This window comes from Poecilia reticulata, linkage group LG7 (genome assembly GCF_000633615.1).
Source record: "Poecilia reticulata strain Guanapo linkage group LG7, Guppy_female_1.0+MT, whole genome shotgun sequence".
NCBI classification, from domain to species: domain Eukaryota; kingdom Metazoa; phylum Chordata; class Actinopteri; order Cyprinodontiformes; family Poeciliidae; genus Poecilia; species Poecilia reticulata.
In genome coordinates, this window is record NC_024337.1 from 19,633,157 (window position 1) to 19,660,304 (window position 27,148).

Consider the following 27,148-nt stretch of genomic DNA (forward strand, 5'->3'; position numbering starts at 1 on the left):
CACAGATGGGCAGAATCTTACTGCGTTTGCAACATGCATACATTATGCAAATGCACCTGGGTGTCTGTTCATACATACATGTTAATGCTCTTTTGCACCGATGTAGGACCTTACAATGCTTTCAAAGTAAAACACAGGACATGCACACTAATAAGTTTTTAACAACCAGTGTCATGTTTGTGAGAGCTAACAGAGTTAAATATACATGTATTTAAAGTTAGATAATTCAAGAGTATGTAAAATGTTGAGAACTTGAGACTAGTTGGGAAACTGTTCACTTGCAGTTGTACTTTAAGTTTTGGATTTGTCCACAAGTTGTCCGGGTCTCACAGTAAGATCATTTCTGACCCGAACTTCCTGTTCCTACAATCTTAAGGATTATGAACATGTAGACCAAAACATGTGAGTTTGGGTCTCATCAGACATTGGCGCCTTCTTCAACAGATTTGTTGTGGTTCTATACATCTACATGGTTCATAGAAAACTTGAGTTCATTTTTTCAGCTCTCTGTCACAAATGACAGCTTTGAGGAGTATGTGACTAATTGTTGTCTGGATTCCTCAGATTCTGTGCGTCACTGCAGGGATTTTCCGTAAAATGATGAAACTTGGGATATTGTCGGATTAGAATTAGGGTTAGAATTTATAACTTTATTCCCGACCTGTCTGGTGTACTCTTTGGTCTTTGTGTGGCTGTTTGTTCTCTGATGTTCTCCTCAAATCCCTGATGCCTTCAGAGAAAAACTGTATTTATACCGAGATACTGTATGATCGAATATTTAATTTGGTGGTATCAGACTAAATGGGGCTAAATTCAAATACGCACCACACATTCCCAGGTTTTGGTTGTCAAGAAAATCATCCTTTCTTTTAGTCTGTCACAAGACACTCCAAATGAACTTCTTCTCAGGTGGGTGTGTTTGTAATGTGAAAACATGTGGAAACCCTAAGCTCTTCTGAGCATTTTGCAAGAAACTTAAATTGATTCTTTGGAAACAAACAAAATCAAATAATTTTTTTTTGACAGTGGCTTGTTTAGTGTAGTTGCCAGCTGTCTTTTCCATTCTCTGGTTGTTTGTGCTTTTAATGGATCCTTTCGGGGGGAAAGGGGTGAGAATGAGGTGCCTCAACAAGGCGTTTGGGAGAACCACAACCAAAACCAAACAGTAGCACTCAGATGGCTTTCCTCAACTCTATGAACTGACTTTGTGGGGAGGAGTTAATCCCTCGACCAGCTCAGTGCCCTGCCTGACCATCTGCTTGGCGGCGCAGCTCAAAGCAGTCCAGATATTTTTCCCTTTCTCTTTTGCATGCGCTGACATTTTTATCCTCCCATTAAAACTTTTAAGGGCCCATTATCTAAGAGGAAGGAATGCTGCTTTAATGGTGTGGTGGCTCCATTCTTGGGCCCCTTCTTTTCAGCGTGTATCCACCCAACTCTTGGTTTCGGCTTAAAGTTCTTCCGCAAAGAGGGGACCGTCTCCACTCTGAGCTGCATGACAGCAGATCGGCTCAGACCAGGACCCATCCTTTCAACAGTCCATGCTCTCAAAAGCAGACTACTAACCCTTGACATGCCTTCCACCACTCCAGCTCCTTTGTTTCAGTTTCCCTTCTGCGTGGTTCTTGCATTCAAGAGATCTTGCAGCTTTGGTCTTAAGAACTCATGCTTCCTTTGGTTCTTTTGTTGGAGGATTGAAGGAGTTGCCATTTTATCTGTTGTTAATTTGTTTCCTGTTGCACGGTTTCTAGTTCCGTGTCGAATAGTTCTCATTTTAAATGTTACGTTTCCATTAGCTACGAGTGTAAAGTTATCGTTAACAGAAATATAGGCTCTCAAATATTTATTCGGTCTAATTAATCTATATAATACGTTTCACTTGGTGAAATGCTTCCTAAACAACAGCTAAATTGTTTCTTAACCATGACCAACCACTTTGACGTCTTTCAGTCTCGTGAAAGAGTCTTACGCTCACCACAGTACTGAGACTGCCCTTGTCAAACCGTTCAGTGACATCCACATAAATACAGACTGTGGAAGAACCACAGTGTCGGTTCTGTTGGACCTCAGCGCAGCTTTTGGCATGGCTGACCACGACATAGTGCTGAATCGGCTGGAGAGCTGGGTCGAACTCTCTGGGAAAGAAATGCTTTGAGTCTTACCTAAAGAACAAGCTTCTGAGTTTGGACACAAACATATGGGGTACCACAAAGTTCAGTCCTAGGATCCCTCCTATTTAATATCTACATGCTCCCACTAGCCCAGGTCATAACAAGCTACTTAAATAGCTGCACAGATGATGCACAGCTCCACATTACAATGCCATCAGGTGAATCTGAACCCATCCAACCACTGAACAGATGCTTAGGACAGATAAATGTGTGGAGGTGACATGGCTTTCTCCAGGTGAACAAAAACAAAACTGAAGTTAGTATTTTTTAACCTAAAGAGGAATAATTCAGAATCAGCACAATGCTTCAATTACAGCTAGAGTCTAGCTGTAATTGCCTGAGATCTGGTTGTGGTGAACTTTCGGAGTCACATAAAGACGGTTACAAAGTTGACAGATCTAGAGAAACTCGTCCCTGTGTTTATCTTTAATTGCTTTGATTTCTACACCAGTTTTTTCACAGGTCTGCCTAAAAATCAATCAGACGGCTGAAGCTGATCCAGAACGCTGCTGCTGGTCTTCTCACTAAAAACAGAAAAACGTTTTATACCTGCAACTTCCACAGTTTATGTGTGAAAAACACTAGATAGATAGATAGATAGATAGATAGATAGATAGATAGATAGATAGATAGATAGATAGATAGATAGATAGATAGATAGACATTGAAAAAGTGATCTCATTTTGTCAAGTAAAGAAACAAGCCAATTCAACATCTGTCACATCTTGTTTTTATTGTGAAATGTCTGAGGTAAAGTAAAATCCGTCTAAAGTCTTCACTTGTTCAGACTCTCACTTGTCCACTTTGTCTTCCTCTGAGAGCATTGTCCTTGATCCCTTTTGTTTCAAGTATTTATTAATTTTTTTTGTCAGACCTTAATAACACACCTTTAAAAATATCTCATTATCATGTTGCCAGGCTGATAAACACAGTTGTAAAATGCGGTTTCTCTGCCCATGGGGCATTCAAGGGCGTATTTGGGCTGGGAAATGTGCATAATGAATGTCAGCGTGGCATCACAGAGTCAAAAGCGAAATGTTTTAGGATTCTAGTGGTGGTGCTCGCTTAATGTCATGTCCTGCAGTTACTCCTGCTGATGAAGCTGAACTTCCATTAAGTTAATGGCAAACACACAAATTGAGTCCTGTTCAAGAAAATTAAAAAATACCTTATCCTAGTTGCTTCCTCCCAGAGGACTAAGTGGTTTATTTCTGTAGGTATGAAAATAAGTACTAGGAACTTAAATTAAAAAAGTGCTTGTGGCATCAGATGGATATTTAGAACCAAATATTTTTCTCATGGATTTGAAAGAAAAGAATGGCATGTTAAAAAACAAAACTTTTAAAGAGAGATGTTTTGTTTTTTTACTATTAGGAAACACACTAATAAAACCCCCAAGTTATGCTTAATGTCACATTTTAGCAACTTTACGTTAAAAACTGGTTCTATCACGATGCCAGGTGTTGTTTCAGTGCATTTTTCTGCACCGCATTCTTCTGATAAAGGTTGATAATAAACTGGTTTTTGTGTTGCATTGATAAGTCTGTAGTTATCAAACCTTATAGTTCACAAATAAAACCGGAAATGTGCTGGCTTCTGGCAGCAGCATTAGCTTTAAGTGTTTTGTTCAGAGGTCACATGCTGTGATGGGAGGACAAAGTTAAGGGCTCTTTAACATGCTCTTTCATTGCAATATTCCCTGTTCACCACAAGTGCCGCAACTGGATGGATCCGTTTGTTGTTAAGCATTGTGAAAATCCATATCCCCTCTGATTTGCTCTTTAGATGACATTTAAATTAGCCTTACTCAGTCCAGGTCTGTTTCCTGTCCAGATTTCTGAATATGAAGTGGTTTGTAATAAACAGAAAAACGGGTTACCGCTTAGTAGAAAGTCTGATTGACTGATTGCGTGTTTTGTTTTAACATTTTGCTTTTTCTTCATAAAATATTGTCTTCTTTCTGCCAGTAAGTAATACCCTTCCTGGATGGTTGTTAGAGCGATGTGCTTTGGGCAGATGAAAGCTGAAACTGGCCCCATCTTGTCAACACTTGGACTTGAATTGGTCCTCAGAGAGATGAGGAGTCAGGTTTTGGCCTCAGTCTCACATGTTATGGATAGGTGGGTGTGTTGCATTCACATTTGTATGAGGTTATGAATTCAGATAACCACCTTGGTCGGTAATCATAAATGGCGACAGGAAATTTACTCTGGTGTAAATGGATGAATGCATTCCGCTGTGGGTGCAGATAGAAGCAGAGAAAAGAAACCAGGAAACTCCACGTTGGCTTAAGGCATCCATGTGACAAGCTGTGGAAATCCTTGCACTTTAAACAATCAGATATGTTGACGCACATGCAGCTTAGCATGGCCTTTTTCATTTGAGCGTTCATGTCTGATGGCCCCAGCCTCTTGTCAAGGATGCAAACAGCTCTGACAGGAAAGTGGGAGAGGATTGCATAACCTTCGTATGCTTGTTGACAGACTTAAAGTGATGGACAGCACGTTAGTCAGAAGGTCAGGATTCTTGATTAGGTTGACATCACCCAAAGTAAGCCAACTCAATATCAATGCCATCAGTATAAGCAGACATGCAGCATCTTGCAAAGTGCAGTTATTCACACCACTTTAACTTACAATCACAAACCTTTCCATATTTTTATTGGGAACTTATGTGATACACAGACAGAAAGTAAGGTATAATTGGGAGGGAAAATGTAAAACAAGTGCACCAAATATCATTTGTACAATTTAATTTCAGCGAAAATAAAGCAGATCTGTGAAGATTTCAGAGGTTTGCTAAAAAACATTCACGAAAACGTTGCGCCATGAAGTTCAAGGCAGGCCAGGAATGAAGTTGTGGAGAGGTTTAAAGTAAAAACTAAAAACTAAACAATAAACAACATTATCAAGAGCTTTAAGCTTCTCACAGATCAACCATGAGAATATTATAAAACTATGGCATAAGTACAGCTCTGCCAAGATGTGGCTGTACAGCTACACTGACAATCTAGACATTAATCAAAGAAGCAGTAAAGAAACCCATGGTGAACCAGGAGTTGTTGCAAAGATCTACAGTTCAGGTGGGAGAATTTGTTGACAGGAAAATTATTAGTCATGCTGTCCAGAAATCTGTCCTTTATAAAATAAAAAAATGTAACATAAAGATAGTGACTGTCAGTGACTGTCAGTGGAAAGCGATTAAAAATATAAAGTTTTCAAGTCAGATTTTTGGAGTTTTCTAAAAAAAAACAAAAAAAAAAAACACCTATGTTAAGACAACAGTAATGTTGGTCTTCTCAGCTATAAACACTCCAGGTGAGTTTGGCATCAAAACAATGGATGAAAATTTTAAAAAACAAAACATATGTAGCGAAAGTCATTTGACAACATCCTTAACTTTTATTTTGTTTATGTAACCCCTGAATAGGAACCTTTGATTACTAATCCATGACATCTTGTTTTCCTTTGATACAAACAACGTTTGACATTTTTCCCGTTTCTCTGGGCTTCCAACAAGAAAACATGCCATTTATAAATTTACTACTTACTTAAAATTACCCTCATTTATAGTCAGAAGCATAATTTAAACAATAGTATCAAGTGGAACTGCAATAAATAAGGCTGGACAAACATCCATGTTTATCTTCCCATCATGGACAGTTAGGAAGATGATACGAGAGGGAAAGAAAATCTGCACGGATTTGAGGTCTTCAGTGACACCCTGCTGTCAGTCACCATAGGAACTGTTTATTTTAGGGATCTCAAACAGATGTTTAAAAAGGTAGCAATAATTGCAAAAGGGTGCTGTGTAATTTACGGCCTTGGAACGCTTCAGGTGCTTGTTATATCTGCAATAAAATAATCTTGCATTCGTCTTTCGGAAATTTGTGTTGCAATAGTTTAGTCAAATACTTGCCGACGTAGGTCATTCTCTGAGTCATGAAAGTGTACACCGACAGCCTTAATTTACTGGAATGAGGCTTGATCTCGCTCTCTGCTGGGGGAGTTTTATTTTTTTGTGTTCCGTGTTTCTTTTCTTTATGGGGGATTACTCCAATTAAAATTACAGCTCTATGGAATCAGCTCCTGCTGGGAGTTTTATCCTTTTCTCTTGGCAGCCTTTCTTTTTATAGCCTGGAAACAGTAAGCGTGCTCCAACAAGAACCTGACTCTTTGTGAAGGGATACTGAGCATGTCAGTCACCAGCAGTCAGCAGGCATACACGGCTCCTTGGGTCAGAATGCGTGACAGGCATTTGAACATTTGTAGTCCACTTACCATCTCTGCGATATTTAATGTAAACCAAACTCTTGGTTTACGGAACGCTCCGTGGCTTTAAAAACAGTGTCTAATCTTCATGGCAGCTGAGAGGTAAACTTTCTCTGCATGTCCTGCTGTTTTCTTCACAGTGCAACCAGAAGGCACAAAGGAGGGGCCCACCTGCATGGACAAGAACCACGGCTGTGCGCACATCTGCAGGGAAGCGCAGAAAGGTGGCATCTCCTGTGAGTGCCGACCTGGATTCCAGCTCACCCGGAACATGAAGGACTGCAAACGTAAGTCGTCCTAACCCCAGGGGTTGCATGGAAACATGCACAAATGTCAGGATGGCTGCTTTATTGGCTCCTCAGGAAGAAGGTGATTGTGGTTTGGAAGCAGGCCGGGGATGGATAATCGCACTCACCACACAAACGTCTTCCAAAAAAAAGTTTGAAGTTGACATTTATGTGGCATTACCGAGCTCTGACTAATCTTCTCAATGGTGCTCGTAAAAAAGAAAAAAGAAACATGTTTTTCAAATAAGTAGGGATCATTTACACAACCGGGGCAAAGTGTTGGAGGTTAGTCGAAGGGGATTGCTCGGACAGACAGCGCGCACTTCCTGTTGCCGTGCAACAGAGATCATCCTGTCAGAGCTGGAGGCCAGGGCCTGATAGGGTGGAGGAGGGGAGGAGGGTGTCTGTGTTTGGATAAGGATTGGAGAAGTGTTATTCTATGGTTTCTCAATGACAGCTCAGGAAAAAGGCGAAAGGTGTTGGGATGGGACAGTTCAGATAGGATGACGATGGAAGCCTCGGCTCGGCCATGCTCTTTTTCACTCTGTCATCACGGGTTTCTTTGAAAGGTTAAGCTCTTTATGCGCTCTGCTCCACAAATGTACTTCACAGAAACATGTGAAATTGCAGTAAAAATCGAAGGCTTCCTATCATGATTCATGAATTGCTGCTAATGAATGGAAAAGCATTTCGTTGCTGCAAAATTAACTGAGCTTGTCAGATTTCCCTCCTAATCTCACAGTTCAGATCTGTTTTCCCAAACAAATCTTCTGAGCTATCTTTTGAGATTATTCATAATAAGTCTTACGAATGTCTTTTTGTATGTGGGGCAAAGCTGCTGTGATAATTAGTCTGTTTTTGGTGTTGGATTTACTTATTCTGGCTGTAAAATTGATATCAAAAGAGAAGAAAAAAACATGCAGAAGAGGTTGTACTGACATCAGTGCAGTAAGAAATTTCCATAGTGATTAAATGTACTCAAATTAAAGACTGGTCTTATACTACAGCTTTAAAATGACATTTATTTTAGGACATTTTACACTTTATCCAAGGCTGAAGTACAGGTATTGAGTAGTGTATTTAGCATGAGGAGTGAGACATCCTGCACAGATTTGGTCTTATTACAGAACAGCTGATCATATAGCAAGAGAATGCTAACGTGTTTGCTAGCATTGAAACAGGGTTTAATTTCTGCACTAGCAGTAGCTCAGTCAACAATCAGTACTTCTTACTAAGTGCTCTTTCTGAAACAAACCTTACTGACTGAGTCTTTGAAGCCATGGGAACGACTGGGTGCAACCTAAGTTCAGTGTTTACGCGTCGGAGCATATGGCCCAGTGAAAGAGTTGCATGTTATTTACTCGTTCTCCACTTCCTGACACCTCCTCGCTGACTGTTAAAAATTCGAGAAAAAGTTGTGTGCGCACTCCTCTTTAATTAGCCCGTGTTTACTCCTGCCTCCTTTGATAGTGACGTGCAACTACGGCAATGGAGGCTGCCAGCACATCTGCGAGGAGACGGACCATGGCCCCAAATGTTCCTGCCACATGAAGTTTGTCCTCCACAGCGATGGAAAGACTTGTGTAGGTGAGTCATCTCATCCAGAAACGACCACAAATGGCAGGAAATAATTTTTGTCGAATGAGGAAATTACAGCGCAGTGAGATCTGAGCAAATTTAATTAACATCTAGAATGGGGTTTTACGTGATAAAATGCAAGCTGAGAAGCAGGCTTTGTTACATTTAAGAGATGTTGCTGAACTTTTTCTAATGATCCGTGTGACATGCAAGGTCAAAGGGCTACCGTTCACTGTTCTTCTCCTTTTAGTGCTCCTTCAGCGTAAACTCCTCGCTCCCGCATCTGCTTCCACCTCTCTTCCTCCGACTTTTTCCTGGACGCTGTCTTTCTCTCTCTCTGCTTTCCACAGTCATGTCAGAAACGCACACCCTCTCTCAACCTGTGGGTCACTTGCTTCACTGCTTCCTGTCTGAGATTAACTCACACACCTGATCTAACCTTCCGCTGGCATGTTTCAGTGTTTGCCTCGGGTTACTTAGTTTGAGGGAAAATCTATTGGCTACTCGGATCATATTGAGCCATTCTGAAGGCCACTTTTTAACCAGACAGTGTGTGTCCAGGAGAGTGGGAGCGTAGTGCTTGATGGATGTGTATAACCATGCAGAAGATTGTTGATATTTCAGTGACGGAGTAGAAATAAATCTGGTGCTAATGCAGAACCAAAGTAGCAGCATAACCTTTGTTTTTTTTACTTAGTGCCTTTGAAAAACATCTTCATACACCTTCAACTGTTAAACATTAGGTCCATTTATTTTATTGAACTTTATGTGATAGACCAACATATGGTCCTGCATAATTGTGAATTGGAAAGAAAATAATATGAAGTTTTTAAGCAATTTCACAAATCAGAAATTTAGTATTCAGGCCGTTTTACTCTGATGGTACTGAATAAAAAAAAAAAGTTAACCAGCAGCCTTCAGAAGTCACCTCAGAATGGCAGAGAATAAAGTTGTGGAGAAGTTTAAAGCAGATTAGTTGGGTTATAAAACATTATTTCAAGCTTTCAACATCTCGCTTAACCCTGATCCACCCATTATGTCAAAAAGAAAAGACATTGCGACTCCAAACCTAAAAAGCCACGGCCGTGGTACTGAAATGACAGGCTAGAAGCGAGGAGGGTGATAATCAGAACAGACCGGTGGTAACTGTGTAGGAAGACTGTGTTACTGGACAACTTTTAGTGGTGCATTGGACAAGTCTGTCAAAAACACAGCTATTGTCAAGAGAGAGCTGTTCCTCCCATCTGGAGTTTGCCACAAACTAAATAAGGGACACATGAAAGATTTAGAAGCATTGGACCAACATTCAACTTTTGAGCCTGCATGCAAAGACTACATGTGTGGCGGAAAATGAAAACCGCACATCACCATATAGGACAATCTGACAAGAGGCTGCAAAAGGCTCGAGATTCAAGCCTTTTGATGTGTTATAAAAGCTCAGTTAACTTCAGAGTTCTTTCACTCCAGGACAGGTCAGGGGACTAAGTTCAACTTGCTAAGAAATTGTTGAAAAATTGACATTTTTATTTGGTTTGTTCAAACTGAACGCTAACCAAACTGATCTGACAATCACATTCAGCTGCAACAGCTGCTCATTTATCACAAGAAGTTTTAACATAACAATTTTTATGTTTAAAAGACCTTTTTCTTATTTTATTTACTCATGTTTTTGGATTATGGATCTCTATATTGGGAGCATCTCATTGAAATACATTTCATCTTACCACAATGTCCCTCCCCAGGCAGAAATAATGGATTTGTTACTGCAAACCCAAAACCTTTAAAAGGAAAATACGATGTCATTTGAGATAGCTAAAATGTTCTTTTGTTTATTAGAAAAGTATATTCTTACCAGGAATAGTACAAAGATGGATATTTAGCTAAAAAGCACCCCTGGCTATTAAATGTTAAAATATCTTGCCATAAGAGAGGCAGTCATCAGGATGCTGCTCTGTATCCATGAGCCAAATGCCACAAAAAATTAAGAGATGGAGACTACATCATTCTGCTTTTGAAACAAACGCACCCAACCCTTTTCAGATTTTTTTTTATTTGTAAAATAAACTATTTAGCCATGTTTTTTCCCATCCACTTCACAATTATACACTTTTTCATTGGTCTAACATAAAAACCCAATAAAACTCATTGAAGTTTGTGGTTTGCAACACAAGAAAATGTGAAAAAGTTATGCAAGCTTCTTACCGCACTGTATTCAATCACTGAGCAGAGTTATTGTCTGCAGTTCTCTGAGCTTAAAATTAGATTTTGAACAGGTTGGATAAGACCAGATCCTGAATCAAGATGAGCGTCGAATTGATTTTGGTAGGTGCGTCTGCAGCACAGCCCGGTGACGTTGGTGCTCGGTTTCAGCGGCTGTTAAGTTTGAGAGCATGGTTTGAGTAGTGCCTGATTAGCTCAGTGTTTCTGGATCCCTCTCACGACCGCAGTCCTGATGAGAGCCAGACCCATGTCAAGGTCTGGTCAGCCAACCTGTCATTATTGCTGTATCCCCGTAGGCCAGGATGATACCGCAAAGTTGACCTCAACCAAATTATACGTCTTTGCCAGTCGTTTTCGAGGCAGAGCAAATGCACGTTTGTTGTGCCAGATTAGGAAGCAGTCAGCCAGTTAAAATCTCCGATTTCCCCCCACAGAGTCTGGGGTTGCAGCGGTGAGGGAGCCATACGCCGCGGCTGGCTCGTGGGCACTCCATTTCTTGCTCTCTGTATTACTTAATAAAGTCTCAATCAAAACAAACACTCATAGAAACCACTGATGATAAAGTGAACGACAAGGATGATGGTGCAGTCTGAACAAGGGAACTTTGCACTGGAAATAAAAACCTTATAGGATTAAAAGGTTGACTTTAAATGCAAAACATACTGAAACGTTTTGAAATCAAAATTGTTGTGTGTATAATATTTCGGCTTTCTGTGCCAGCTTTAATTCAATAAGTCATCCATCTGGGGAAAACAAAAAGCAAGAGGTAACTTCATATTTAACCATGAAATCTAGTTTCCGTTCGAAATGCCAAAATTAAAACTTTATGAATGTCTCCGTGGAACATACTCCAGAAATACTTCCTTTCTTGTAAGCCAGTGTATCCAGCAGATAATCTCCAGAGGCCTTTTGCTTTCTTACGGGTTTTGCTGGTGGATAGTTTGCTGCAGCTTTTTCATCAGTCCAGCTTTGAAGGGATTTTATGTGTACTCTGTCACACTTTCAATCATTTGTTTTGTGGTGATTCTCCTTAACCGAGGGTTGCTCATGCTTATCTTTAATAATGCGCCATGCGTCGCTCAGTTTGAACCCTCATTTTTCATTCTGCCTGTTTCACCTCCGTTGGCGTCCTGCTTGCTGATTGCCTCTAGAAGGCTTGTACGGATGCAACGCGTACACTGCCGCTCTTTAGACAAAACGTTCACAAACACAAACTCTTTGAAGTTCGATTTTTCACAAGTTTTATTTGTGGTGGTGTGCAACAGGGAAGTTCAGATATCAGAAATGAGAAGCCATCATGTGGTAGCATTTATGTTGTTAGCACAGCAAATCATAAACACTCACAAATAGCAGGCAGATGCAGGAGTTCAGTCATTTCGAGAGTCAGCCAAACGACGCAGCGCACACACACAAACAGCACGAGAGACGCATTTTATGAATGAAAACCATAAAAACAGGGACACAAACATGTCCTATCCTACATAAATGCATGCATGTAAACATGTGCAGGTTACATGCATACGTCCATAAGATAAACAAATTGCTGTGGGTGGTCTGGATTCCCACTTGTGTCGCAGAGCAGCACCCTGTACGTAAAATACTGTTTTTTGGATGCTGCATGTTGGGACAGGGAAATGTTGTCTTATCTTTGCATGCCTTTGCTGTTGCCCTCTTTATTCCAGCATCAGATTCACCTGAAAGGGGGCCACCTGTGGATGCCGTGATGGCATTCTGAGAAATATTTTGGTTCCGGTGGTGGAAATTACATTTTCAATATACTTTAAAAAAAAAAAAAAAAAATTTAAACATAAATAATTCAAGTGAATATTTAAAATTATGATATGAAATCTGCAGACTAGGCAACAAACTGCTGGGGCTGCATGACAATGTCAATTCATCACTAATCTACTTTCTCTGTATGCAATATCATATCCCAAAGAACTGCTAATTATATAAATACCTTGCACTCAGGCTTGCTATGCCAGTAGTGTTTAATGCAACATAAATATGTTTCTAAAATAAGCATCGGGTAAGGTAGTCAACTCATTAAGAAATACCAACTAAGTTGTTTCATTGTCAAAACAGCCAAAAAAAACTTTTTCAATAAAACCTTGTTGCTTGGATGGAAAGAAAAGATTTATTTCCCCCAGTAGCTGGGATACTCATGCTCATTATCTGGGCTCTATGTCTGCTATAAACTCAAGTACAGAAAGACTTGGAACACAATTTAATTATCTGTTTATTTATTGCAAGTCATATTGTTCACCAATGGCAGGTTTTCCTGATATTGTGTAGCCTTACACTATGCCATATAACTACTAAATTGTATTTTATTGTAATTCTATGCTAAAAAACCAAAATGAGTGTTTTGAAAATGTGAAGTGGAACTGAAAAGATATCTGGTTTAAAGTTGTTGCCAAAAAAAAACTAAAATCTGAAAAATGTGGCAATTCTTCTTTATTTTGATACCCCTAAATACATTAAAATTTAAAAAAATGTCTTCAGAAATCCTTTAATTAGTAACCAGAGTCCAAGTGTATTTTAGTCCCAGTATAAATACAACTGCTCTGTGAAGAACTTGGAAAATATCAGTGAACAAACTGCATCATTGAGACCAACAAGCACAGCAGACAGGTCAGGAACAAAGTTGTGGAGACTTTTAAAGTAGCATTAGATTATAAAACAATATCCCAAGCTTCGAACATACTGCAGTGCACAGTTCAACACAAAAACCAATGGGAGCACCAAGAAAGAGCTCCACAGTTCAGGTTGCCAGATCTGTGGATAGGACCTTAAACACTTTACCCCCTACATGGTGTTGGCAGCAGTTTGCATCCAGAAATTGGAAGAAAGTGCTTTCACCAGTTAAGTAGGAATTTACCTTTTTACTCAATATGCAAAATATGAGTGTTTCCCAACCCTGGTCCTCATGACACTCTGCCCTGTATGTTTTAGATGTCTTCTTTCTTTAAAACTCCTGATTCAGATAATTCAGTTCAGATAATGCCTGTTAATCAGACGTCAATTGAAATCAGCTGAGCTGAAGCAAGGAGACACCTAAAACATGCAGGACCAGGGTTGGGAAACAGTATTCTAGCACATTATACTCAACACAACATTTCATCATTACCTTTTTGGAGGATAGTAGGAGGCAAAGAAAACTTGTTAGAGGATGCAAAAATCTTGAGACATTCCAGCATTCCTGTCAAAGTCCAAACCTAAGTGAGGATCTATGGCAGACTAAAATTGATGTTAGAACACACTCTTGATCTAATCAGATGTTGCTTGAGATCATTTTCAGCAGAGAATGGCTAAAAACTTTCGTTTTTAGATGGTAGAGAAACCCAAAGGATTTCCATCTGCTCTGACTCAAGTTGGGGATGGGACGGTGACTACGACTGCATGCCATACTTTTCAGATTTTATTTGTAAAAAATATTTAAACCATTTCACAAATATGCTGTACTGTGTTTCAATTGAAGTCCAAATGAAATACATTAAATCTTTTGCTTTTAATGTGGCAAAATGTGACATTAAATGGGTGTAAATGCTTTGGCACCACATGTCAAGGGTCAGTGTTGATTCTAACGTAAAGTAGTTCATACTTGGAAAACCTCACCAATCAGATTTACAGTAAACTTTATTCACTGTAATTTGAAATCGAATTTATCATAAAAAGCTAATCTCTCTGCTGCAGCTTTTATTGACGGCACAGCCGCTGTCAGGCCGCCAGCAGTGTTTTGACAAAACAGCCTAACGAACTGAATTCCTGAATGATATAACCATAAAAGATCTTAAAAGACACCATAAAGTGCAGAACTGAGTCTGGCTGTCCTTGAGTTCCAGCTTTTGCAGCACTAACCACCACTTGATCTGTCTGTCAAGGCTCATACTAACCAGCAGAAGCCTCCTCTCACACACAAACAGCAAAAATGTCTTTTTGTCGGCAGTTTGTGGAACATTTATTTGCATGACTGCATGTTGCGAGGTAACACTTTTGCCTTGATATGTCACCTTTATTTCAGTTTAAGCAAAAAAAAAAAAAAAAAGAAAAGAACCTGTCATTATCCCTTTGTTTTCAGGATTTAGTGTATGATAACTACTTTCTGTTGAGTTGTGACCAGGGAGAGGCTGAATCTAATTTCTTGAAAAAATATCAGGTCATTCTGTTGTATCTATGTCGTCTCCTGTTGGTATAAACCAAAATTAAAGATACTTGGTGCAGAAGAAATAGTTTTTATTATTATTATTCATGCAATCCATCAGAAATTTCACTTAAGTTTTTTTTTTTTTTTCATTTTAACTAAATCAATCTCTGCAAGAGCCGGCACATGTGTTGGGGCTATTTGTCAGATAAATGATGTGGGGAAAAACACATTTTCACACTTTAAATGAGGTGATGTCATTTTGACTCAACCTTCAACCGATGATGTAGATGATGTGAAGTAGAGGCTTTTAATATTAGAAATATTATTATTCTCCGTGAACGCAGCTGAACAAGCCTTGATGTAGTTCAAGGAAAGGAGAAAACTGTTCACAGCTGCATCAGCGATTAAACTTAACTAAAGTTTGGTTCTGGTTACAAAACTTGAAGACAACTTGTAGTAATTAATTTATCATAAACAGAAAAAAAATCAAAATGAACTAAAAAAAATCCAGGCAGCCATCTACAGACTACAAGCTACTAAATTCACAGCTGGTGATGAAAGTTAGGTTATTACATTAGAAAATATAAAATTTTGCCACGTAATAGTTGCAGAAATCACATACAGTGTCTTAGAAAATTTTCATAAACTCATTAACATTTTATTGTCATGTAACCATAAACTTAGAATTTAGTGGGTTTCCATTTGAGAGACCAACACAAATTGTGCATAATGTGTGAAGTGCAGGAAAGATTACATTTCGTTTTGATTTTATTTTATTTTTTTCAAATTAAAATCTTCACAGCTTGATTTGTACTTATCCTCTGGATCCAAACTTTGTAAAAGTGAATCCTGCCACATTTGCAGCATCCAGTCTTTTAGGGTGTCTAAACATCCAGAGATTGACATTTTTGCACATTTGTCTTTGCAAAATAAATTGAACTTAGTGGGTGTGGTTGGAAAAATATCTATATAAGTACAGAAAACTACAGTCTAAATCCAAATTCTTTCACTTTAAAATTATGCCCTTTGTTGCGTTGGTAGATCACATAAAATCCAAATAAAATATAAATCTAATTTTCTTACTGCAATGTGACAAATTATAAAAAAGGTCAGGCATATGAATAGTTTCTTAAGACGCAGTATGGGAACGTCCTGTTTAATGCTTATTGCTGTTAATTCAGCCACAAAATCTCTAAGAAAAGAGGTTATTATACATCTACAAAACTGCTAATCAGAACAAGGAGGATATATTGTTACCTCACCTTTACACTGTGCCGTTCAAGTGCACACCAAACTAAAGTGTGTGTGCATGTGTGTGTGTGCATGCAGGGGAGAGGAGTGTCCAGTCCCAGGCAGCCCCACAGCTGTTCCCTAATGGTAAATATGTGTTTATCTGGCTCCCCTCTCTCTCTGGGGGTCTGTGGGTGTGGGGAATAGAGCAGTCTAAGTGAGCAGACACAGATGAAGCCCCTCCCCTCAGGACAATGTTGTTGAGGGGGGTGAGGGGGGCATCATCCTTCTGACCTTTGACCTCTGGCTCCCCCCGACCAGCTTCCTTTTCCTCCTGTGAATGCCCTCTCAGTAACAGCCACTGCCTGTGTTAAACCACACCTTTTCCAAACACAGCTGCAAACAGGGAGCCTGTGACCTGCTGCTGCGGAGAAGTTATATAACCGAGATGTTTGAGATACGCTGCGTTTCGCACCGACACACGGGGAGGCACACAGATATCGCCTTCGAGTCACTCTCACGCCGACACATTTTCTCAGTCAGCCCCAAATGTCAATATATATGCTGATGTCTTTTTATTGTTGTGTGCCACAGAAGTTTTTATGTTATAACTCATGCTGGGACCACAAATGTCAGATTTATTTCGACATACATTTGTTCACTAAAGTTTGTACATTTAAGTAAATGTTACATTTTTCTTTCTAAAAATCTACCTAAAAATACAGTTTTCTTCTATTTTTTGGGTGGTTTTGTGACACCTTATCATAAAAAAAATTACTGGTTAAGATAACCTGGGTGTAGAATCCTAATACAGATTTAATTAAGTTAAAAAAGCTATGTACTTAAGATTAGTTCACGTTTCACCATCCACAGCTGCAGCTAATCGCTGCTACACCTGTAGAATCAAGAAATCGCTAAAAAAGACCCTGTCAGAAAACATGAAGTCTGTTAAAAGGTTTCTGAACGTCGCTTTGATGTAAACATATTCTGCGGATTGGAGAGACAAAAGTGGAACTTATTTCTCGTTGCATAGAGTAACAAGGTCGTCTTCGTCATTTCAGTGGAAGCACAAACATGGCGTTGATGATGTGATGGTCCAGGGTTTGGATGGCTGCCATAACTGATGGAGCAGTGATTACTTCTCTCTTCCAGAAAATCCTGAAAGATGATGTCTGGGCAGCGGTTTGTGACATAAAGGTCAAGAAACGTGTGTTATGCAACAGGACAAAGCTTCAAAGCGCACTAGCAAGTGGAAAGTTTTGGATTGGCAATTAAGGGGTAGATTTTAATAACTCCACAAATCCTTCTGGACTTATATCTGTGATTATAAGCTGGTGTTTCATCCGTTTGATCGATTTTAATTTTCTGTTCCTACTTGCTTTCTGTTTTGTTTTCTATTTTTTACTGTTAAAAAAAAGGAATGTGGCTTCATATGTCACATTTGCACAAACATTCAAAACTGACCATGTACCAAAATGGTCAGTTTTATACATTTATGACTAAAGTGGATTATGTGTTTATCAGGCTTTGGTTTTCACAACCAATTAATTTGAAAACATCAAATTAAATTTTTTTGCATCATTTTTGCTTCTATTTTTACATTTTAATAAATATTATACAACAGTTCAAAACTACATTAAGCAGATATCAACAATGTTTTGTTATTTATAAGAAAGTTCAGGACAAATTATACATAATCCTGCTTATGTTTTGGGAAAATAAAAATGGCAATGCCTTCCGCTTGCAAACCATTGATTAAATTTTATTTTATTTTTTTAATTAATTGTTCCAGTGTGCTTTACTGGTTATGATTATAATACTTTTGGTAATCATTTGTCTAGACAATACGATCCAGATTCATATTTAGATCTGATTTTTATATGTGACTGTATGTTAAAACTCAGCTTTAACATACAGTCTAACAAATGCAAAAATATTAACACTTTAATTTTAAGGTTTTTAGTATTTTGCAATGATCGGGATGTATTTGGAGTTTACTTGTTTTTTTTCTCATCAGCTTTTTGATTTTCCCACTTGGTTTTTGTTTAATAAATACTGCCATGATGGAACCTGCAGTCCGTCACCCTGACAGAAGGTAAACCTTCTTTTACCAAGACTGCAGCGTTGAACTTTTACCTTCAGTTTCTTAAATCAAAAGTTGTAGCTCACCACTGCACTAACGGATGTGCTGTTTGTGGGTGCATTAGCATATAAAGCGATTTAGATTACCAGAAGTCCAAAACAATCAGATTAACTGTGCTGCTTTTGCGAGTCAGACCAAAGACTTCTGCTTTATTTGTGTTTTGATATGACTGATGTGAGTGAAATTAGGCTTGCAGCATTTCAAACACTCCGCCGTGGTGTTCCTAAACTCCATCATCATGGCCTATTAGCTGCAGTGAGAAAGCCAATAATGTGTCCATGGTTTAGATTTACTTTATGCAAAAGATAAATCACAGAACTGAGTGAGCCTCCTCTTTTTATACGCATGTAATATCATGTCCAAAACTCCGGAACATAATCCATTTGAGGAGTTTCATCTTTCGCTGTGTGGCCAAAAGTGATTTCCTTCACTGAGAGCACTGAAACGTGATTATATCAGCTGCGTAGTTCAACCCAATTTTCAGGATGGGATGCGTTCTCATTGAAATAGCAAAGACAGCAGAAACATTAAGTCATAAATTTGCGGAGATGTTTCAAACCCTGATATATCAAAGAGATTTACGATTTAATGATACTATGTAAGAAACTTGGAGAGCAGGTTTGCTCTCAGAGGAGCAGCCCATTCAGAGGAAGAACAGAGAGTACATGAGGGGATTAAGGTGCCATTTGTTGCAACTGTATGTACATGAACGCTTACTTCCACACATCCTACAGTATAACCGTCTGACCTATTTCAGTGTTTGGTGTCCTAGTTTCTGTGCCTTTTCTCAGAAAAGAAACGTAGGGAGACGTGTTTTGCTTCACTCTCAAACAGGCTCGACTTCTGATCGTCTGCGTACCAAAAGCCCCCGATCTATTGTTAGCCCATTCTTCCATGTTTTGTTTTGTAAGGTTTGTCTGTCTGTGTTTTCAAAGGGGGTCAAATCAAGGCAGTAGCTACATAACCACGAAAAAGCCCCGAAATAGGCATAACTGTGTAAAGTGGAAGCAAAAGCTTTTTTTTTGTAGTTAGCCTTTTTAGCCTTTTTTTTTTACTCTGTCGCTCAGTAAAATTTAATGTAACCTTCACATTAAATGAAGGTTAATTAGAGCACAATTAATATGCTCTAAAAATGTGTGGCACAATTAGAGCATATTAATTAACTTTAAAATGTCACAGTTGGGATGCTACTACCAGGCTGTTCCCATTTTTTTCCAGGAGTTCCCAATCTGCTAGACGATCTGTGGATGGAGCTGGAGATTAGGGTGATGAAAAGGAGACCTTCCATTCTGGTAGACTTGAATAAATCACCAGTGGAAAAATCTGGTCTGCAATCATAGGAAACTATTGACTGGTGTAATGGTGTGTTGATCTACTGTAAAATCCTCATTTAGATGTATGTCTTGTAGTAGTAATGTGACAAAATGTGAAAAGCTTCAAGTGGGATGAATACATTAGACTGTTATCTTACAAGTCCAAACTGACTAAACTTATTGCAGTTGTAGGCTTGATTTATGGGGGGAAAAAGCCTCCAGGGTTTTCTGAAAAGAACATCTTCTGCACCAAGGCCATCCATCCCAAGAAAGACTCTGATTTTAGCCTTTTTGAGGATTTTGTGTGCTCACTCTGTTACGTATTTTGCCTGCGGTTGTCACAAATAACTGATGACAAGACGCTTGTCATCATCTCTGATGCAAGTCAAGAGTTACTGTAGCTAGAAATCATGTGGTTTCTGTGAGATTATGATCGCTGTCTTAGCAGCGTCTCATATATTACCGCGGATCAGCTTTAGACCAAACACTTTATTGGAGAATATTTGCAAAAGCCGGCCTTCTCTTACTGTAATTGCGCGACCCAGCCCTGTAGATGCGCGCCGATTTGGCTGGTGTGCTTCCAGAATACACAAACAAACGCCAGACCGTTTGTCTGTCTCCTGCCTTTGCAGAATCACAATGTTAGAAATGTTTCTTCACTCTTATAACACATGATCATTACAATTTGATGAGACAGCTGTCTGACTGAGCATTTTGAAAGCGTGTCCCAACACTAGTCTTATTGTCTAGTCTCTGCAATTATTCAGTCCGCAGCACTGTGCTCTAAAGTATGTTGAAAGACTGGGACATCAAACGCCATCATGAGATTTCTTCCCCCTGCAAAGACCAGTCAGAGCAAATCTGTGTCTTGATTGTTTATCTTGATGAAAACGCTTTGCGAAGTTTAAATGAGAAGCGCGTCTCCGTGGCAGACGGATAAATGAAAACCTCTATCAAAAAAAGACATCACTTCAGGGTGGAGCGACTCATTCCGGGGGAAAACTGTTGATTTTTTTGAACTCATCAGCCAAACAAACACACCCATCCTGATCCACGCAGAGCAGCTCCTTCAGAAGCTACTCCTCCCAGATTCATCAACACAGGTTGCCGCGACAACAGCACTAACAACCAACCCGAAGAGAAACATTCCGAGTGGGACATCCCTTCCTCACAGCAAAGCAGAAATATCACAAAAAACCCTCGACGTTAATGAATGTAAAGTGCATCGTCATGTGTGACACAGTTACACTGTTTGTAATGACAGAAGAGAATCAGAGTATTACATTTTTATAGAAATGTAATACTTTTATCCATTTCTGTGTCAAGTCCAAAATATCTTCAAATTGTCAAACACAAATTATTCAGTTCAAAGACGCAACCTGGAGACAGTTTAAGCTACAAACAGGTCCAGTTCACACCAGTTGTACGGAATCCAGCTTGGTCCAAATTCAGGTCATTCTAATACAATCCAATTATATAATCAGATTCTGGATCTAGTTATCTACAGCCCCATTCATTTTTAGTTATAATGCTACTGACTCTAATATATTTGGCCAATGATTGCCAATTGGTAAGAAGTAAGCTTGACTGAATCAAGTCATTGACTTTGCAGCGATCCCTAACACTTGGTGACAGAGAAAAGAAAATAGCTTCCTTAAAGGCTTCCGTCAGAACCAGGCCAATGTCAGTGGAAACCGGCTGTGGGCAGCTCAGGAAGAAGAGAAAAGGGAAGCAAAGAACACCGGAGCACTGGGACATGAGTAAAAAACAAAAAATTCACAGAGATTATTACTAGACTAGCTCTGTTGATGGCTACATTTCAGTGATAAACGGCTGAACGCTGAAGCATTTTTAACGAGTAGTAATGGTCTTTGGGGAAGAAAAGCAATAGGTCAGTGAGTTCCAAACAGGTCAGAAATCACTGGACCAGAGTTATAAGGAAAATAGTCAAAACAATCCATCATGCTGCCTCACTTACTGGAGACCTAGTTACCATGTTTGTGTGAATATCTAATTGATTTAATTGTGCATTAGTCCGTCTGCTGCAATAAAACCAACCCTATGATTCATCTGGTACCCTTCTAATGTTCTAGCTTTTGTAGCTTTGTAGAGGATTTGTAGAGTGCTTAATTTCTCCAGCTTACTAGAGGTCTGCTCCAAATAAAACCAGAAGCAAACCTCTTTTTATGATCACCTTGTTTTTCGGGGGCTGCACGGTCTACTTACGCTGACGTGCAATGTTGTGCAACCTATAAAACTTCTTCTTGGTTGGTCGTGGATGCTGAACTTATGATCAGGGCACAAGTCCAATCACATGCTCTGTGTTATACCAGTGCTTAATTTCTAGCTTTTACTACTACTATTGATTTAAGCTTGTACCAGAGGGGATTTGCCATTTATGTTCACTTTAAAAATTGTCTGGGCAATGAGTAGTTGGTCCTCATCTCCTTATCATTTATTCAGACATGAAAGACGCACGTACATACAAATAAACATGTCATCCTCCGTTTAGCTGTGTTTGCTAACTACATTTCCCAGTCACTACTTTCCCCCCCCCACACCTCCTTAAATTTCTTTTCTAATATTCTGCTTCATCTGCTGTATTCGAGTCTGCTCCGAGTGTTTCTTTTTCTATTCTCTCTCTCTCTGATTCAAAACATCTAATTAGTTTGCTGTTCTTATCACCCCCTCCTGTTGACAATATTAACACAGTAGATGATAGCGTGCCTCCTAATTTTCGCTGTAATACCAGTACGCAAGCATGCCGTTTGAATAAGTAGGTCAGGACAACAAMTTACTTTGCATTTTCATCTGCCTGCTCGGTTCCTTGCAGAGACCTGTGCCGTGAACAACGGTGGCTGCGACAGCACATGTCACGACTCGGTGACAGGAGTTCGCTGCAGCTGCCCTGTCGGCTTCACTCTCCAGCCGGACCGCAAGACCTGCAAAGGTAAATCGCTCATCAGCCGCACATCAGGGCGGCGTTCGCACTGCACCTGTCCCGCTGTCATGAAATTAATTTCCTGAATGTCCTGTTGCCACGCAGAGTAGTCCTCATCTCTCCTTCTGGAGTTTTATATTGATAAATACGCATCAAGATGTTTTCTGCTGCAGTTATGGTTGTATTTTTTTTTTACTGCAATCTTGCATTACTTCCTGCTACTGAGAAGATTTTTTTTTTGAGGAACATTTTTTTTGAGACACCAGCATCCATATTCAACAGATACAAACCTTTGCTTAGGTCTACTCTGCATGATATCTTCGGTCGTATTGAACTCAAACTCTATGACTACATTGCTGAGAAACGCGAAACGATAGCAGGAAACCAGCAAACATTCTGTGATGAGGCCAGGCCGAGTCAGACTTAAGTCTCAATCAACCTCTTGAGAGTTCATTTAAAAAATAATTTTGTGTGCAGCAAACTTTTTTATTCTTAATTTTAAATTTTATTGCAAAAAGTTTTGTTTTGTTTTTCTCTATACCACAAATGTGCTAGACTACCTTAGGGGACTTTTTTTTGTTTTCCGTCCCTGGTTCAGTCCTGGAGTGAGAAACCACCCACATATACAACAGAGCAAAAGTGGATTATTCCTCCATTCGAAAGAGGGACATAGGTGACTGAACTTTGGTGCAGAAATACAATCTGGTTCAGGGAAATACAGCTGCTTTACCCGCGAGTTTGCTTGTCCTGCTGTGTCACGACGGTTCTGGAAAAAAAAGAAATGGTTGCAGGGACTCTCAATTCATGGTTCTCTTTTTTTCCTTGTTAAAAATCTCCTCCACCAAGTTAATGCCAAGTCTCAAAACTTAAAACTTTCTTTAAACAGAAACATCACATAAAAAATAGACATACATCATAAACCATTTTATTATTAACAATAAATATTATCTTTGCTTATATGAAACTAGAGGAAAAAATAGAATCCTCTTGCTTCTGAAACTCTGACATTTCTTCAGTTGTCAAACTATTGGTAATGTTTTTTTGCTTTTTTTTTAAAGATGATGATTCAGATTATTTATGCTCTCTTATTTAGTTTAATCAAGCTCATTAACTACAAATATGATACTATGTCCAATAAGCCACTGGCAAACTTTCTTCAGAAAAATCTAAGGAAACCCGTAAAACAAAGACATGATTGTTCCCAGAAGAGCAAACTTAGACGTCTGCCTGCTTTCTTTGACTTGTAAGGTTAGATGAACACTGATAAAACCACAATGACTCGTATTAGTTTGGTTTGGGGGGAGAAACGAGAGGAAAACAAACCCAGGTGGCATTGGCACAAGAAGACAGGCGCTTGCTTAAGGCGAGGCACTTCTAAAGGGGATAGAGATGAACGGAGCAAGCAGGAGATTGATTCATTAATGCCACTTCTTATGAATTTATTCTAACCAGATGATGAAGAATCCATTGAGAAAAAGACACTACGTTTGTGGCGAAGATTCAGAATTCATCTCTGAGGATTTTCCAAAGCAGACAGCAGTGAAAAGCCAGGATGAACAGATGACACATCAAGTCATTATCTCTGTTTAAAAGCCACACAACACATTGCAAAACAAAAACAAAAAGTAGATTACTTTCTGCTATAACAGAACAGCAGTGTAGTGTTTAATTTACCGATTCCTCTGCGGGTTTATCTCAGCCTTTCAGTCGTGATGAGTGATTTGAATTACCCACTGCTCATTGATTTGGGTTTTCTATTTGCAGACATTGACGAGTGCCGTCTGAACAACGGGGGGTGTGACCACGTGTGCCGAAACACCGTGGGCAGCTTCGAGTGCAGCTGCAAGAAAGGCTACAAGTTGCTAACCAACGAGAGGACATGTCAAGGTTCGTAGCGGGTTTGTTTTCTTGTTTCGTCTTCTGACTCCAAAATGCGTTTCGCTGCGGATATCTGCTGGTTTTCTTTTGTTGAAGCATTTTGTTGATTTGGATGTTGGCTTGGTTTCACAGTGATGCTAAAAACGAAAACTCATCTTCATCTTCCCGTTTCCAGCTGAAAAGAACGCTGCTGAAATATCCAGCCTGGTTGAAGGCAAAAGCTGGTTAATAATCAGAAAAGGCATGAAACTGAGGAACAAAAGGATGATCACTCAAAAACAAACAGGGGTGTATTTATATGCCATCAAGGTATAAAGTTGACCCAGTGTGGATTAGACAATTCAAACTTGTACAACAGACTTCTGTTTGGTTTTGTGTTTTTATTCATGAAAGTTGAAGATTTGACTGGAACATAACTGAAGTTTTGGAATGGCATAAACCAAAGCTCAGACCAAATCTGTCAGATAATCTGTAGTAATCTGAAGTAGAAGGTTCCCTGTAGTCTGTTGGATTTTGACTAATTTTGCAAGACAGATGGGAAAATATTTTCAGTTAAAGACGTGGGAAGCTTCTAACCATCAGTCAAAGATTGAAGGCTGAAAGTGAATCAAAGGTGGATTGATAAAGTATTAGTTTAAAGGTGTGCACAATATGCAAAGATGTCTTTGCAGATTATTATTTCATTTTTCATTTTGATTTTTCCCTCCAAAAAAAAATAATTTTCTAGGTGAATTGTTGTGGATAAAATTACTAAAATATTTTTAAAGGATTTATCATAGTCTTATGTTTTTAAGTCAGAAAAACCTGATTTTAAATCAGGTTTATTCCTATAGATTTTAATATTCAGTTTTATTTCTTGTCATATATAGATTAGAGAAGATCCACTATAAATAAATGAGCTATTTTAGTAAGCATTTAAGTGTAAGTATATAAGGTTTACATAATTACATATGTCATTAAAAGGTCCAATTTAATTTAGCATTTATGTCTTGATGACTGTATGTCAAGCTTTTGATTAGAATGTATATATATATATATATATATATTTTTTTTTTTTTTTTGTATATCCGCAGGATAACGCTTTATTTTGGGAACACAAATTAAACATAATTAGCAGCTATTAATTTGCACATCAGAGACATAATGACTCTTCATTAGTCATCCTTAAGCAGTTGTTAATTGCCTATTTGAAATTGACCCAATTCTACATGTAAAAAGGCCATAAATTAGGAATTTTCTCAAGACGTCATCTAATTATGGTGTGTTGTCTTTGTAAGCTCTTATTAAGGGATGGCACAAGGAGGATAACACCTATTTTTGTTTTCTTATTTAACACAGAAACAAGTTTCAAGTGTCTCACAGTGAGACACATTTTTATCGCTTTAGGTGTGGAAGAACTTGTTTATATAGACGTCCAGACAGCTTTTGGTTTTACATTTAAGCCGCTATGTAATTACTGGTAATATTCAGCAAAGAAAAAGAGGAAAATTGTTTTCACATTGTAGCTCTCCAGAATTGAATAAAGTGGATATTTTGACATTTCCTGACTTTTTTTTTTTTTTTTAGATTAAAGGGGAAGCAGACTAGTGCTTTGAAAAGCAACCCATTTCCTTCAAGGTGTAGCCCATCACTTGGCTGCATAAGCAACGTGTTCAAAAATGACTTTACAACGTCTCAAGAAGACTCAGAATTTGAAAAACTCTGCCAATTAATAAATATCAAAATAACAATGAATTAGCGACCTCACTTCACAGTGGAAACCTGCTTTTCACAAGTAAGGAGTTCACTGATTTTTCTCTGGTATCAGCTGTTGTAGTTTGGTGTTTTGTTGAGTAATAAAACTCTTTTTTAGATGTTATAAAATTATTATCCTCATAATAAAGCCTTTTATAAGTTAAATATTGAATAGACGTTATTAAGATCAGAGTTCATAGAGAACAGCTACTTTGCTTATTATTACCAGAGAATCACAGGTATGATCTTTCTATTCTAATCACTGTATCTTTAAATTATAATCTTTTACAATATATTGTTAACTGAACCTGAGTCTGCTGTTACACCTGAATTTTGCCTCTGTGGGACTATTTATTCTACTATATGCATGAAATTGACATACGTTATTTCCCTAAAATAAGGTTTCACTAACAGCAATAAAAATGGATGGTAGCTTCCCCCTGGATGCTACAAAATGAGTTTTAGCATTTTTTTTTTTTTTTGCCTGCAGAGATACCAAAGTGAGCCTTCCTTACTTGTTTTTTGACTTTTGATTGTAGTCATTGCTCAGCAGAAAACTGGTCATCCAGCTGGAGGGAAAATGAAGGTTTGTCACGGCTGGGTAAAAGGTTTGCTACGGCTTGGGTCCAGTTCGAAAAGCTCCACTAAGTCTTGGACGGATTCAGTCACTAGAAAACCTTGTGTTGAAAAGAAACAGGCAGACTTGAAACGTGGGGCAGATCTCAGCTTCTCTCCATGTGGAAAAACGGATGACTTTTTTTTCCCCTTTCCCTCTCATTGATGTGGTCAATCAATACTCAGCCTGGTTTGCATCAGTGTCAGGCAGTGGGTTTACAGCTGGTGCTCTTAATCACACCGCTCTCTATACACTAGCTTAACATCTCATGTGGTCAGTAGAAAAACAACCGAAAAAAAGGAAAGAAACTCACATTCGGGGCAAATGCCTTTCTGTCATTATTTGGTGCCAAGCAATGTAAAGTTTATTTAGCCACAATAACACAGATAAGTGAGAAAATGTGGCCCTTTCTTGGTAGGAATGTAAATCACAGCTTGTTTTTAGTGGCACTGTGCCATAAAGGAGTCAGCGGTGAGCTGTTTGGGTGCACAGGGTCAGTGTTGGAACACTGTTGTCCTTGTTTGTGTTACACCGCAGGAAATGATGGGCCGAGTCACTCCGCGTGTAGCATATTTATTCAGTGAAAACTGTCAAAAGAAAATACAGCGGTTACAGTAGC

The 27,148-nt window shown here is 38.9% G+C and overlaps 1 protein-coding gene across 2 annotated transcripts in view; it reads left to right on the forward strand.

Annotated features, from left to right (window-relative positions):
- scube3 (signal peptide, CUB domain, EGF-like 3) overlaps positions 1–27,148 on the forward strand; it is a 114,128-nt gene that overhangs the window by 61,132 nt on the left and 25,848 nt on the right. Inside the window, exons 5-9 of one of the 2 annotated variants that reach the window (XM_008414200.2) lie at positions 6,583–6,729; positions 8,200–8,316; positions 16,004–16,051; positions 22,194–22,310; positions 24,066–24,188. In XM_008414200.2, coding sequence (XP_008412422.1) covers positions 6,583–6,729; positions 8,200–8,316; positions 16,004–16,051; positions 22,194–22,310; positions 24,066–24,188 — 552 coding nt within the window. The remainder of the gene's footprint in view (positions 1–6,582; positions 6,730–8,199; positions 8,317–16,003; positions 16,052–22,193; positions 22,311–24,065; positions 24,189–27,148) is intronic. The other variant, XM_008414203.2, reaches the window with a different exon arrangement.